General features: G+C 45.7%; 1 protein-coding gene across 4 annotated transcripts in view; it reads right to left on the reverse strand.

The window, feature by feature from the left end:
• Nucleotides 1-2,539: 2,539 nt before the first annotated feature.
• The window catches only part of bicd1a (bicaudal D homolog 1a), an 81,733-nt gene continuing 68,353 nt past the window's right edge, over nt 2,540-15,919 (reverse strand). The window contains exons 3-9 of one of the 4 annotated variants that reach the window (XM_035798247.2): nt 14,345-14,497; nt 12,846-13,325; nt 9,314-10,474; nt 8,856-9,007; nt 8,055-8,268; nt 4,218-4,303; nt 2,540-3,220 (exon numbers count right to left, since the gene is read on the reverse strand). In XM_035798247.2, the coding sequence (XP_035654140.1) occupies nt 3,118-3,220; nt 4,218-4,303; nt 8,055-8,268; nt 8,856-9,007; nt 9,314-10,474; nt 12,846-13,325; nt 14,345-14,497 (2,349 nt within the window). In that variant the 3' untranslated portion in view covers nt 2,540-3,117. Of the gene's footprint in view, nt 3,221-4,217; nt 4,304-4,326; nt 8,269-8,855; nt 9,008-9,313; nt 10,475-12,845; nt 13,326-14,344; nt 14,498-15,919 lie in introns of those variants that run through there. The other 3 variants (XM_035798249.2, XM_052474776.1, XM_035798246.2) reach the window with 3 other exon arrangements.

Consider the following 15,919-nt stretch of genomic DNA (forward strand, 5'->3'; position numbering starts at 1 on the left):
TATTCAACTTATAATACAGTTATTATACTGTAATAATAACCAGCATAATACAACAACAACAAAAAGGTAGGTGTGAAAGGTCAAACTTAAATGAATCAATCTCCACTCTACGCAATTATCAAAAATAAATCATCATCACGACTGCCTCTCACCTGCATAAAGTTAACACATGCAATACACCCTCTAGACATAAGATGCTATCATTTCATCAATCATATAAGATAATTGAGATTAATTTACACTATGACAGATCATCAATCTAGGAGCTCTACTGGCTTGGAGAGGCACTTCACACCATCTTACCTGTTGGTTTGTTGCCTCTCGTTCCCTTTCCCTCTCTGCCTGTCTGTCTGTTCATGGCTGTCACGCTCCTACCTTGATCAGAATAGCACCATACAATGTCTTAACATATGGAACACTCCTTTATGACCTATGATCACTGTGATGAAGTGAAAGACAACTAAGCTGAAACAACTCAAATTTGCCAGCTAGTTTTCCAGGGCTGGTGTGTGTGCAGTTGCCAAGAACTTTACTTACAGTCCTTTGCTCTCCTTTGAACAAAACTCCTAGGTCCTCTTTTTTCTCTCTTATTGATTGATGGCACATTGCTAACTTGCTGACCATATCATGAAGACTAAGACAGTGATTGTGCAAGTCATTCTGTAGCTAGCAAGTATTCTTGGCTTCACGTTCCAAGCAGCGGATGCCTGTTAAAAAGAAAAGTTCCTCAACTTTGTTGGGGGGGGGGGCATGTTACCGGCTTCTAACACTGCCCTCTGTATCACAATCTTCCACTGATAAAGTTAACCTGTGCAGAGAACCAAGGCAGTAGGGTAAATGATTCTCCAAAGCACCAGTCGTACACTAGACTAGCTTTGGACCTCACACATATTTTTCATACTCTACTGTTCCACCGAAGGTTTTAGAATGAAAACAAGTGATTCCACAAACATAGACAGAAATCAAATCAATGTAAACATGTATACAGTCCAGAAGTTGCATACCCATTCTCCACTGCAATTTAACATGCTTTCACCTGTGCTTATTGTGTGGATTCCAAGGGTGATTGTTCTTTATGGCTACTATACACATCTTACCAGAATACCAGAATCCACCCTTATGGTGTGATTCAATTCATGTAGAACTGTAAGAAAAATCTGTCTCAATGCCTCTGGCTCATATCCATAAGAAACTAGATGTTCAGATTGCCCCTCAATAAACCTGGTTGGTCAAACATAAGACATAATCATTATTTGATTTGATTTGAGAGAGAGTTAGAGAGAGAGAGAGAGAGAATGTGAATCAAGTAAATGATTCATGCAACATTAGGTAGATTACATCATCAACATGATCAGACAGTTTGGTTCTAGGCTCATCTTGAATTAATGTTTCAACCAAGAAAAAGAAAAAAGTATGTTTCGCCAGATCACCAAACCTCAATGCAAATTGATCTGAAGGTGTAGGGATAACTCACAAAATACACCCGGTATCCTGGAAGCCTTTGGGATTTATCCCTGTTTTCATTTAGCTGGTTAGTGTGATGTTATTACATCCGGCAGAGTAGAGATATTTATGGCTCTGTTAACCGGGAAGAGAGATGCCTGGACAGAGATCTCATCACAGTCATTGGACCTGACAGGGCATCCAACCAAATATAAACAAAGTCATGTCCAGTGTTGTTGCTTCAGTGGATAGTCCTAATTGTGCTTGTAAAGAAGGATGTTTGGAGGAGAGAGTAGCTTACCTTTAGTTTGAACCTATTTAGTCCATACCCCGTTAAAATGCCTGATTACTGTCATCTCTTTTGGGTTAGACAGAGTGAAACAAGCGATCCCTTATACATAAACAACATGAAGCTTAAGACGAGCCAATTTGAATGTCCTTCGACAGAAACATGGTACTACTGGGGCAATGTGTTATCTGAACTGTGTAAAAACTAAACCAAGGGGTGTCATGTCACACATGTCATGATCAAGTCAAGTCAAACCTGTGCAATTCAAAAGGCCACATCCAGGCCTACAGACCTAGACCTCACTTCCTCATCTCCTACCTTAGAGACTCGAGACTGTCAAGTACGATCTCAACTCCATGACAAACATAACCAATCGCCTCAGCAGTAAAAAAAAGAAAGAACTGAAGTAAAAAATATAATCTTTATGCCTTGCAAAAAAGTTGTATAAAAACAAGCATCTCAAGTGTAGTTACGTTAGATTGGTCATTGAAATCAAGAACGCCCATCTCATCAAACATTATCCTTGTAATGCAATATCACATCCATTCAATTAGTCTTTCCGCATTGATGTCAAATTCAATGTATTCTTAAACATGACCATGGTAGAGAAGACAGAACCACTTACACATGTAGAGATTATGCTTACAAACAGATGCTTTTACATCTAATATTCTGTCTAGTCTGTTAGGCAAGTTTGTAAGCCTTTCACGTCACCAAAAAGAAACCCTGTTATTGACGGAACATTTCTGGCCACACTTGTAGGATATAGATCATCCACAACCTTGTTATATTCAATTGGGAAAGAGGTTTTTGTTCTATCGATTTTTTATTTTTTTTAAAGATTCCAATAAGGACATAACAGCCATAGTTGAATGAATCTGAGCAAAATCAATCCTCATTATTTAAGTCCGAGTACCACAGCAATAATACACATCTTGAATTCCATTTTCAAAGAATGACCAAGAAACAATCAGATGATATCACATGCAAATTCAAATGAATAAATGGATGAACAAACACAAATCAATAAATAACCAGTTAAATAGATAAGTCAGCTAAATAGATGATAAATAATCATATAGATACAGGACATTGTTTAAGTCAATTTGTCACTCTGGTGTTTGCACTGCCGTCCGGTCCGCCAGTCTCTCTCTCGTGGACAGGAGGTGATGTTATTCCAGCCCAACCAATGAGGAGCATCCCGAACTTGCTCTGTAACCTCACCAACCGGGACAAAGTGTGGTATGTGGAGGAGAGGCTTGCTGAGGGGACACAAAGACTAGGCACCAGGATGGGGTGCCAAGTTGAGGGAGATGGGAGACAGGTGTCCTCAAGTGCTGTGTGCCTCCGTGAGGGCCGGGTCCATGGGTGTGGGTGCTTGAGTCCTAGGGGCCTTGGGGGCGAGGCTGCTGGGCCATTGAGGGGGACCTGCTGGAGAAGGTTGGTGTCTGGTCCTCCTGGAGGGCCGTCACAATGTTAGGACTCGGACTGCAAGAAAGACGGGAGGGAGAAGAGAAAAGAGCAAGAGAGGAGTGGAGAACAGGGAAAAAAGTCAAAAGGACATGTATGCCACTGGTGCTATAAAGTGCTCAGAAATGAACAAACAAACAAATGGGAGGGACAAAACTGTTCCCAAAAACAACAGAAATGGAAATTGTTCAAATTTCAGGAGGGGAAGAACATTCAAATATTTTGGGAGGAGAGTTGACTTGCTTAAACAACACTATGACCAAGAGAAGGAATAGTAGACAGGACATCAGTTACTTATTTGCCTGTAGGGATGATTGAGAGGCAATGAGATCTACTGTATGGGTGGGTTAATATAATAATAATAATAATATATGCCATTTAGCAGACGCTTTTATCCAAAGCGACTTACAGTCATGTGTGCATACATTCTACGTATGGGTGGTCCCGGGAATCGAACCCACTACCCTGGCGTTACAAGCGCCATGCTCTACCAACTGAGCTACAGAAGGGTTGTAGGGGGCTGGTTGGGGATTGTAGTGAGATGAACTGAGTTAGCTCTGTAGGAAATTGATCTAAGTAGAAGTAGATGATCTGCATTAAGTAGATGAAGCAAAGTGTTACTGGTGACAAAAGCTTCACGCAAAACCAATGCATGTGCTAACACTAATTATAGCCCTTATACTAAGCAATACAGTTTCAGTGTAGCTGTGTCATAAATACCAACACCTCGTGCTGTGAGTCAGAAAAATACACAAGTCTTCACGCCTTAATGAGTTTCTTAAGCTCAGGCTTCTGTGTGTGTGTGTGTGTGTGTGACTAGATGCCTGTTATGTAAATGTGTTTGATCCATCAAGTACAGTATAGTAGTGCGAATATGAACTAATATCTGTGGCTTAAGAACCAGCCGTGCGGGGCATGCTGCGTGTATCCTGCAGGCCCAAGTCACAAGGAGAGCGAGTGAGAGAAGCGGAAAGAGACAGGAGGTGATGTAGAGCTCATGCCTCTAGGACGTTACCTGTGGACTAGGGAGACTCTCCTTAGTGGTGGGGAGAGTGGCGATACTGAGGCAGAGGAAGCAGGCTGCTGACAATCTACAAGAAACTGATACATTAGATAGATATACAGAGTGGTGACAGTCAGGGTTTAGTGGGACAGACAAAGACATGGGTGGACAAGACAGGAGGAAAGACTTGTCAGGGACAAAGAGACACACGGGACTCGTCACGTAGTAACTCAACATGTCCGAGGAGAGGACGTCGGTTGTGGAACCTTTTGCTCTTTCAGAGTATAACATTAGAGCATACTGGCATTGTAGTGATTATGCTTTTAGTAGTCATGCTTGTAACCACTTTCAGCTGACTGGAATATCACATTCTGCAAGTTAATATCCTACTGTAATACAGTTCATTAATATAATCTGTGCACTCTTAAGTTTTTTCTTCTGATTTATTTGCCTAGAAAGTAAATGATTCGTGCTTTCTGCCGCCTGACATACCACAGTAGTTAATATTGTGTGAGAGAAGTTGTTTATGTTTCTATGAGAGAGAGAGAGAGAGGGAGAGAGAGAGAGAGAGAGAGAGAGAGAGAGAGAGAGAGAGAGAGAGAGAGAGAGAGAGAGAGAGAGAGAGAGAGAGAGAGAGAGAGAGAAAGAGCCAGAGAGAGAGAGAGAAAGAGCCAGAGAGAGATAGCAGGAGAAAGGGAGCTCGCTGTTCATTTTCCAAGGCCAATAAAGTACTTGTGTATCACTGAAAGACTGCTCGTTATTCAAAACCAGCCTCGTCTGACCCAACTGACAAGGCATTCCTCTGTCCATCCTTCGAGGAGGATGAACAGCACTGCTAAGGGGAAAAACACAGACACACATAGAACATTTACGCACAGTTTCAAATCCAGTACTGTATTTTTCTGTGCTGCACCAAAAAAGAGACATACAAACAAACAAAAACCTAATGGCGACTGTCAGTCACACGGAGCAATTAACTGCTGCTCATGTAAGCCTATGGGCTAAAAACAAAGCAGCATTTTTAGATCAGATAAGTGATAATATCATACACAATTGTAACACATTAATGAATGAATGACCCTGCAGTCTTGGGCTTTTATTTTATAGAGTCAAAGTGCAACCCATGTTATCCTATAAGGATTGGACCTGAATGTACATGGACATTCTTCACCTCAGATTGTGTCTATAAAAACATTTGACCACTGTAGGAGCCAAAAGCTAATAACCACAGAGAGGTGAGTGTAATTTAACTTGTTATCCATGGTAGGGACATGAGGGCCAAACAGCATTTGACAGGAATGACTCATTGGGAATTGTTAAGACACTGCCATCTGCAGGCACTACATGGCATGTGCATAGGGTTGCTTTGAACTGCTTGGGTGTTCTTTTCAGGGTGTTCTTTTCAGGGTGTTCTTTTCAGGGTGTGTTATCAGCGCAGTAGGTCTGGGTAGGTGGTTAGAGTGTCACAGAGAGGAGGTCACACTGGTTTCCATGCTGCTCTGAATGGTATATCTGCATATAAACCATGTATATTCTTCCTCCTGGATCTGACTGATCAAAGTCACATGCATGCCACAACAAAAAGCTATCAACATTGACAGAAAAAGCATCATAGATCAATCACTCAGTTTCTCTCTCTCTCTCTCTCACTTACTCACACACACACACACACACACACACACGGTTTTCTATATTAATAATAGACTCTAAGGACACAATGATGTCATGCTATAGTATGCTGTACATAGTATAGTGTAGAGAAGGGGCAATTGATTGTGGCACTGAATAGGGCTGTAGACTTGTGGAAGGGACTTCTGTCAAATGCTTTTTGCTCCAGATTTGATGACAATTCAAGAGTCATGTTATTATCATGGCTTGAACATGTTAAACAAACTAGAACGATTCCTTAAAATCATAAGACGCGGCAAAGGAGTCAACGTTGACCAGATTGGCCCACATTCAACAAATCTGATTTAACAAAGTGGATATTCGTCAAATCCGTAATGATTTATGTATTGTAACAGCCCACAATGTGGTTACTTAAGTCCAATTTGGATATATTTGGCTGTTTTTGCTGCATAACATGTAGAAATGGTCCCTCTTCAGGTTAAGAGGAAGTGACTGCTAAATGCTAACTTCCGTTTGTATGAGCTAGTAGCATACATGTCGCTATCATACAGAAATCGTTGATGGCAGTCAACGCTGTTTTTAACTGGAACCCAGTTGATTGGTAACGATGACATGTGTTGGTGTTGACATTCATACAAACATACTCCGATTTTTACCTCAACATAGTGTGAAATACAACGAGGAGAACCCCTGGATCTTTCCCCACGCGTTTCCGTGGAAATTCCATTGTTTTGGTCAAGTTCCATTGACCCCTTTACCGTGTCTATTTTGATGCCCTGAATTATAATATGATTTGCAGAGTCATCAAAACGGTTTCATTTCTAGACTGTGTCAGAGAGGTACTGTAAAGGCAGCCTACATAGTAAAGAAGCCTACCATAGAGAAATAGATATGGTGCCTTTCTCGGCTTTATATTTTCTGTGTCAAACATTCATAGGGATAGATAGACCAGAGATGAGCAACTTTGATGGGGGCGGGGGCCTGAGTTGCTTGCGGGTCTGCATTGCCCATCCCTGGGATAGACTGAGGAATTCCAATGGCTATTAGTGTCTGTGTTTCAACTGTGTAAATCATCCACTGGGTGGCACCCAATGAGACACACAGAACAGAGTAACAGTGTAGCTCTGCGCACAGTTTATGGATGGTCGGAAAAAGCAATGTGTATATTGACTACAAACAGACTTTGATTATACAAAGTGAATAATTAACATAGGCAATGACAACAACAGGGGAATTCAATTGCCTAACAATGGAAAATAGTGGACAATAATTAGGTTGTATGATATGAGGACTAGGCTACAGCACTTCACTTCTACTCTAAAAGCTTGCAGTTTATGTGCCAAGAGAGGAAGTAAAAACGTATGTCATACGGAATCACGGAATCTCCAAAATGTATAATTATCCTTCACTCCATCTTAGCTCATTATGCATAACAAATCCTCAGAAAAATTACTAAAACTTAACTTTATTTGTCATAAAAATGTCACATTTACTGGTATATTTCTAACATATATTTCATTTCTTCCCTAAATCCCTTCATTTACAGAAATGAGCCCAAAACTATAAACAGACTTGATTATTGTCCACAGATGGAACGAGCTGTGTTGGGCTCCTTCTCATAGCCAATTCCTGAGAAGAATGTCACAGTACTGCATAGTCATAGGTCAAGCCAGACACTGGAAACAGGAAACCAGTCTGTCCTCCTCCCTGTGTCCCACCCACCCACTTGGACTAGGGCTAGGGCATCTTGGAACTGTAGGCGTGAGGGACTGGGTTGCTGGGAGATGTGACCAGAGCAGAGGGGCGAGGTGCGTCTTTTTGGGTACGAGTTCTGACCGACCCCGGCGACAAGTGTTGCCAAGTCTTAGGAATGGGTGAGCGGTAAGGAGACACGGGGGCGGAGCTAGGAGAGTGCGGACTGGAGTCTCGACTGTTAACGAGTCGACAGCACTCTAAACTCAGCGACTCTGGGTCAATGATGAAGGTCTGAGTGCCCAGGGACCACTGGGGGTGACCCAGGGGAGGCAGAGAGGAGACCAGGGATGAGGTCTGGGAAGTGCCTCCGTCTGAGGCCGACCAGGGGTTGGAGGACAGGGGCAGCTCCAGGGAGGGAGGGCTGCAGAGGGTCAGGGAGGTGTTGAAGGTGTGGGAGCAGGTGGAAGAAGGGCTGTGTATCATGGTGGGACTGGGGGGAGCTGTGAGGGCGGCTCGTCGACTTACTTTGGGCGGGCTGCTCTTGATCTTGGGCAGCTTGGCGCCGCGGCCGCGGTCCCGGGTCTGCTCGGTGTCAAACTCCAGGTCCTCCAGGCGTTGGGTCAGGGCCAGCTTCTGTTGGATGGCCATACGGAGCAGGGAGTTCAGGGTCTTCTTCTCATCCTCCGCCGCAGCCAGCTGTCTCTGCATCTCATCCAGCTGAGTCACATACTCATCACACCTAGGAGAGGGAGGGAGGGAGGGAGGGAGGGAGGGAGGGAGGGGGGAGAGAGAGAGGGGGAGAGAGAGAGGGGGAGAGAGAGAGGGGGAGAGAGAGAGAGAGAGAGAGAGAGAGAGAGAGAGAGAGAGAGAGAGAGAGAGAGAGAGAGAGAGAGAGACAACACTAGGTCAATAAACTAAGAAACACCCTTGTGTAAGCCAGGGAATACACTCTCAAACAGTGAGATTGAATACACTCTCAAACAGTGAGATTGAATATACTCTCAAACAGTGAGATTGAATACACTCTCAAACAGTGAGATTGAATACACTCTCAAACAGTGAGATTGAATACACTCTCAAACAGTGAGATTGAATACACTCTCAAACAGTGAGATTGAATACACTCTCAAACAGTGAGATTGAATACACTCTCAAACAGTGAGATTGAATACACTCTCAAACAGTGAGATTGAATACACTCTCAAACAGTGAGATTGAATACACTCTCAAACAGTGAGATTTACCAGAGGCCTAACTCATCGTCTTTGCACAGTCTTTCACATCGGTGTTGTAATTGACTGCATGAGATCCCAGAATGCCACTCACCTGGTGGCGAACATGGCCCTGAGAGAGGAGAAGGTGGCGGCGTCCTCCTTCAGAGCCTTCAGCTCGTTCCTCAGCTTCATCATGGTCTCTGTCACCATGCACTTCTCATTCTCATACTTGCTCTTTAGATTAGCCAGCGCCCCCTCTGCAGTCTGGAATAGAGAGTGGGGTTAGGGTTAATTGTGTAGTTACTTTCATGTTATCAGATTATAAACAGTGTATATTAGCCACTTTATATCTCCAAACAAAAAAATAGGGCAAATTTAATGCACTATGCAAAGGAAAACTGATCAAACCTGTTGGATAATGCTGAGAACAGTGTGATGACTTTCCCAGGTACTCAGCCCTAGCCTAGTCCCAGATCTGCTTGTGCTGTCGCCAAACTCCTACGGTCATTGGCGAGACAGCACAAACACATCTGGAACTAGGCTAGGTACTCAGTTCTCTGCTCTTCTCACCTGTTTGTTGGCTTTGAGCACTAGCCTGAGCGTGGCAATCTGCTCCCTCTTGGTGCTGAGGAGGGACTTGAGCTTGAGGATTTCCTCCATGCAGGCCTCCTTGTCCTTGTCGAACAAGGGGGCCAGCTCCCGGGCGGCTGCCCTCTGTCGAGACAGCTGGAGGGAGCGGTCCACGGCTCTCTGCAGGTGTTTGATCTGATCCCTGATGATGGCGTTCAGGTTGTAGATGTTCATGGGCTCCTTACGCAGGTCTCCGCCCGCCTCGGGAGGGACGGAAGAGGAGGAGGGAGAGCCGTTGGAGCTGTTGATGACCGGGGAGCCAATGGGGGTGCAGATGGGGTTCCCCTGACTGCCTGGTGCTGGGGACTCCCTCCCTGTAGTCCCGTTGTCCCCACTGGGGGGGTCTTTGGAGGGTGAGTCCATGGGGCTCCGGGGGGCCTCTGAGAGCCCAGCGTTTACGGCGGCGAGGCGTCTAGCCAGGCGGGGGGAGAGGAGTGCCCGGGGATCCTCAGAGCCCTTGAGGCTGCCGCTGCGGGTGTTACGGCTCTGACGGTAGTAGTCCAGCATGACGCGGTTGGGCGTCTCATTGTTGCAGAGACACACGTGGTGGTAGAGCTGGGCCAGCTCCTCGCTGAATGTCACCAGCTCGTCCTGCGCCCTGTTCAGCATGTCGTGGCTCTCCGTGGCCACGCCCGTCGCCGCCTGTAGTTCCGCCTCCAAACGCGCCACCTTGTCGCGGGCCTCGCGGCAGCTCTTTTCCAGCCGTTTGACCTGCTCGTCCAGAGCTTGGACCTTCCCATCGCTGCTCCACTCCTCCCCCTGGCCCTCTACACAATGGTTAGATTTCTCCTTCAGAGCTTTTAGCTCCGCCTTTAGGTCGATCACCTCGGTTACCGCCACCTTGTACTTACACTCCAGAATCTCCATCCCGTGGATGTTCACCACATAGTCGTGGCAACCGGGCGCGGGCAACCTGTCGTGCGTCTCAGACTCCTGGGCGTCGGCCATCTCCTTGTCACTGTGGAGGCGCTTCATAGCATTGACGCGCTCGGTGAGGCGGTGGACACACTCGTGCTGCTCGGTCAAGGCACCCTGCGTGTGCTGCAGCTGGGTCTGGGCCTCCTGCAGGTTCATCAGGAGGCTGGACTTCTCACGCTCCACCTAGAGGACAGGAAGGACATACTGCAGGGTGAGGACCACTCAGACCATACCAGCATTACCACAGACACAAAGTTCTGAGGTTCACTTAACAGTGCGCTTCACTAAGTTCAGGAATAGTACGGTCAACTAAAAACACAGAATGATAGTGTATAAACGGTCAGGTCCAGTATACTGAAAGAGAGTCGCGGAAATACTGATGTCATTGCACTTCCTAGGTAAAGTACAAGGCTGTTGAGGCATATGGCAGTGAAGTACAATGTATCACGGCTTGCTTGTCACAAATTAAGCATTAACCCCCGCACGAGATTCCAGTAATTGAACTCATGTGCTGTTTAATGTCTTTTTGGTCAGAGGAGTGTGTCAGTCATCCGGTCCACCGAGTGCTGAGGCTTTGAAACCATATTGATCCCCAACGGCAGGAGGCCCAGGAACACAAATGTCAATGGGTTCAGCAGTACAGTACCTGCAAGCTAGTTCAATAAATAACCCTGTCGGACTATTGTGTGTGTAGGATGTACACTCTACAGACAGAGATAAAGAGACATCACAACACAGGCAAAGCACAACCTGTGAGTCGATTCATAGAATGTATCCATTGATCTGTAAGCATTCATGGCATCAGCCATCAGATCTCTCATTTTTCACCCATAGACTGTACAGTAGACTAAAACACATGCATCTCAGTGGATATCGTAAGGAATCATTACAAACCACTTTTATGCCTTACTTTTATATGTCTGCTATCTGAGATAAATAGAGTAAATCTAATGTAATGCTTGATGGAAACAGATCTAAATTACAACACAGTGAGGATGACAAATTAAAACCGCCCTCTCCTGAAAGCAATTAAGAGCCTGGTGTTGTTTACTTCAGCGACTTAATGGAACCTTGATTAATCCAAGAGGGGACATCCATTTGAAGACAAATTCAAACCTCTAGTGATACATTTTGCATCCACAAATCATTCATTTCCCCACTGACCTCAGCAAGAGAAACAAGTGTGGACCTTGGCATAGACTCATAGTGTCTGGAACTCTGTAGCAGGGATGCAACTCCATTCATCCTTGAGAAATTCCATCATTTGGTGTTTTGTTGATGGTGATGGAAAACGATGTCTGAGGCACTGCTCCAGAATCTCCCATAAGTGTTCAACTGGGTTGAGATCTGTTAACTGAGAGGCGCACGAGCACGCACGCGCGCACACACACACCTATGCTCCTTTGAGACCCCTCTTTCAAAGTCACCGAGATCTCTTCTTCTAGCCATGGTTGCATAAACAATGGGCAACTGGGCATTTTTCTACATGACCCCAGGCACGGTGGGATGTTAATTGCTTTATTAACCACACCTGTGTGGAAGCACCTGCTTTCAATCTACCCTGTATCTCTCATTTACTCAAGTGTCTCCTTTATTTTGGCAGTTACCTGTATGTACTGTATGTGCAGTATGTGTGTGTTGTCCTGTGTATCCTCCCTGTGCATATGTGTGTTGTCCCTCTGTGTTCTCTCCTTTCCCTGTGAGGGATTCTGTACGGAGCGTAGTAGCATTGCTCTGTCCCAGCAGCCCGTCTCTCTCCCTCTGCCTTCCACTCTCCTCTGGATCCACTGCCCTGACAGGCCTCCCCATGGCAGACGCCGTACACTCCTCCACGCCACCGCTCTGCCGTTCTACTCTTCCCTGTCTGCCAACATCCACAGATGTCCCTAAAATCTGCCAAATGAGCCCCTCTTGAGATGGAAGTCTTCAGAAAGACCAAAACAGCTCTGAAACGAGTTATTGTAAATCATACGGAGCGTGGTCACAGACTTATGGTCTGCTAGATAATAAAAGATGGACGACATCTGACAGGCTTTTTTGTTGTTGTCTTGTTCTCAAAATGTCACCACCTTGTGATTGGTTGGCTGCTGCCTGCAGTAGTGTGATGAAAGAGGCAGGTTGTTCGGTTGTCTAATCTGAAGGCTGACACTCCCATTCCCTAATGAAATGTGCTGTGGACAGAGGGGTTCGATAACCATGCCCTAACGCATTAGGTGTGCAGGCCAAATCGCTGGTTTTGTCTCTCTAAGTAAACCACATTGATTTGCTCAGAGCAAATGAGGAAGGTGGTCGGATGGAAGGGATTAAAAGACTCCCTGTTAACAACAAAGACCTAGGTACAACCTCCCAAGGACATTCACGTAGTGTCACAACAATCACTCAGCCTGGTACAAGATCTGCTTGGGCTGTCTGGCCAACTCCTATGGTCATTTTTACCTGACAACGACCATAAGAGGTGGCAAGACAGCACAAACAGATCTGGGACCAGGCTAACAATCACTCAGACATAGTAGTGAGAAGAAACCACTATGTTTCAGCTAGAGTAGAGACCCACCTGAAGGAGCTGCTGTTTGAGTTTCTGTATCTCAGACAGGTTGAGCTCGCTGAAGAGGTCTGACACAGGACCGTGCAGCCCTTCCCCCTTCCTGGGCAGCCGGTAGTCGGCGTTCACCTTAACCAGTCCCAGGTGGCCGTTACAGTCGCTGTTGCTATCCTCATTCCCATTGGTGCCATTGGGCATGGCTGTACCATTACTCCCAACCTCTTCTGTGGCAAACTTGAGCCCGTCGACCGTGGCGGTGAGTGCCAGGTGGGCTCCGGCCCCATATACACTGTCACTGAGGGTGATGTGGTGGGCCAGCTCCTTCCTCAGGCTGTTCTTCTGCTCCCTCTCGATCTTCAGGGCATCCAGGGCCTCCTCTAGCTGGGACTGAGAGATGTCCTTCAGACGCAGAGCATCTTCCAGCTGGCTGTTCAGCAGCACAGTCTCCTCCTCCAGAACCTTGATCTCATGCTTCAGACCCTCATACTCCACCTGGAGGAGAGGGGGAGCAGGGGACAGACAGAGGACAGGAGGAAAAGGGACACACAGATAGAGAACACACAGACAGAAAGGACACAGATAGAGAACACACAGACAGAAAGAACACAGATAGAGAACACACAGATAGAGAACACAGACAGAAATTAGACAGATAGAGAACACACAGACAGAAATGACATAGATATAGAATACACAGACAGAAAGAACACAGATGGATGACACACAGACAGAAATGATACAGATGGATGACATACAGACAGACAGGACACAGATGGATGACACAGACAGAAAGGACACAGGTAGATGACACAGACAGAAAGGACACAGGTAGATGACACACAGAGAGAAAAGACAGATAGATGACACAGAGAGAAAGGACACAGATAGATGACACACAGACAAATGACACAGATGGATGACAAGGATAATAAGTCATATACATTGTTAGTTGTTTTAAAGCCACAATCAGCAGATCAAACACTAACCAATCGTTATCCCCACCCCCATTTCAGTAAAAAGCTGAGGGATATGTAGCCACTCTCAAATTCATAGCCAGAGCTATGGATGCAATGACTGACCATCCATGATATCAACATATAGTTGTATCTCTGTTTTGAGGCTATATAGTATTCGTTTGTATTTACTCTGTTAATAAACATTGTAGTAAAATAAGTTTATATTTAGTGTTCTGATGGGGTACGAGAGTTGAACTAAGCTCATGGGGCATTTCTAAGTTATATTCTTCAAGAATCAATGGGTACATATCATTAATATATATGTCCAAAATATGTAGCAACTGCAGATTGCCTCTTTAAGGTCAGACAATAAGGAACTTGGATGAGCTGATTCAACATTTGAGTAACATCATTTGCTATGACTGTGTATGAGTCATTTTTAAGATGTATTGATGACTGTGCGAGGTAAACAATAACGGTAATGGCTGAGAGACAGGCGTGGCTGTCTGTACTGTGTGTGCACTAAACCATAACAGCAATGGTGTTGATGCTGACCTGGTTCTGTTTGAGTGTGGACACTAGTTTCTGGAGGGTGATGTTCTCCTCCTCCAGCTCGGTGTAGTCCTGTAGGAGACGGGCCTCTCTGAATTTACACTCCCTGATCTCCTCCCTCATCCGGCACCGCTGCAACTCCAGCACCTCATTACTCTGGGAGTAGAGAGGAGCGAGGGAAGGAAAGTGAGGGCAAAGTCAGGTCCTAATCTGCAAACAGTTGAACACATCAAGTACTTACTGTATAATCATTCACAAAACATGTTTAAATCACATAGAATCGTTTGACTGTGTGTAGATCCACTGCTGGCTGCCAAACTACCGCATCTTTACTGGGTAGTTACGACATGACGTAATTACTGTATATTAACTACAGTATGAACGTCTATGTGGCAAAACACAAACTAAAACAGTCTGGCATGTGTCGGCACTACTTTGTCTCTCTGTTGGCACCATAGTACGTGAATCAGTGGCACTTTGCTGCATGTTCTGAAACTCCTGGATGCAGTAATAACAGATGCCTTTGTTCTGCTGGATCTATAAGTTCAGTCCAGATACCTGGCCTCTTGTCTCTCTTTAATGCACCAAATCTAAATAGGCCACGCACACAGTATCTCCTCTGATGTGTTGATGCTAATCAGACTGAGACTCTGTCAAACAAATTGCCCCCCATTGAGTTAAAAGCGAAGACTCAGCACTCTCCTTTGCAGGGGGGGGGGGATCGCAGAGAACAGTAGCCATAGAGATCTGAACATGCTGTGGTGTATCAGATGATATATTAGGTGGGAGAAATTCTAGTAGTGACCCGAAAATGTCATAAATCTGGAGAATCGGTTAAAAGTCGGGAAGATGAGCCTCAGCAGCGAAAGCTCCGCGTTTTCATGTGGATGTCAACGCCAAGATACACACAAAAAGAAGAAAAGAAGACCACTTAGATATCAGAGCACTCTATCTCCTCTTGTTATCCCTTCCGGAAGACACCCACCCACCTCGAGACACACTATACAGCATTGTAGCGCAGCGTTGCAGCACTTCCCCCTGTTGCTACTCATCACGATGCAGCACTTCCCCCTGTTGCTACTCATCACGATGCAGCACTTCCCCCTGTTGCTACTCATCACGATGCAGCACTTCCCCCTGTTGCTACTCATCACGATGCAGCACTTCCCCCTGTTGCTACTCATCACGATGCAGCACTTCCCCCTGTTGCTACTCATCACGATGCAGCACTTCCCCCTGTTGCTACTCATCACGATGCAGCACTTCCCCCTGTTGCTACTCATCACGATGCAGCACTTCCCCCTGTTGCTACTCATCACGATGCAGCACTTCCCCCTGTTGCTACTCATCACGATGCAGCACTTCCCCTGTTGCTACTCATCACGATGCAGCACTTCCCCGGTTGCTACTCATCACGATGCAGCACTTCCCCTGTTGCTACTCATCACGATGCAGCACTTCCCCCTGTTGCTACTCATCGCGATGCAGCACTTCCCCCGGTTGCTACTCATCACGATGCAGCACTTCCCCCTGTTGCTACTCATCACGATGCAGCACTTCCCCCTGTTGCTACTCATC

Source organism: Oncorhynchus keta, chromosome 22 (genome assembly GCF_023373465.1).
Source record: "Oncorhynchus keta strain PuntledgeMale-10-30-2019 chromosome 22, Oket_V2, whole genome shotgun sequence".
Taxonomy (NCBI): domain Eukaryota; kingdom Metazoa; phylum Chordata; class Actinopteri; order Salmoniformes; family Salmonidae; genus Oncorhynchus; species Oncorhynchus keta.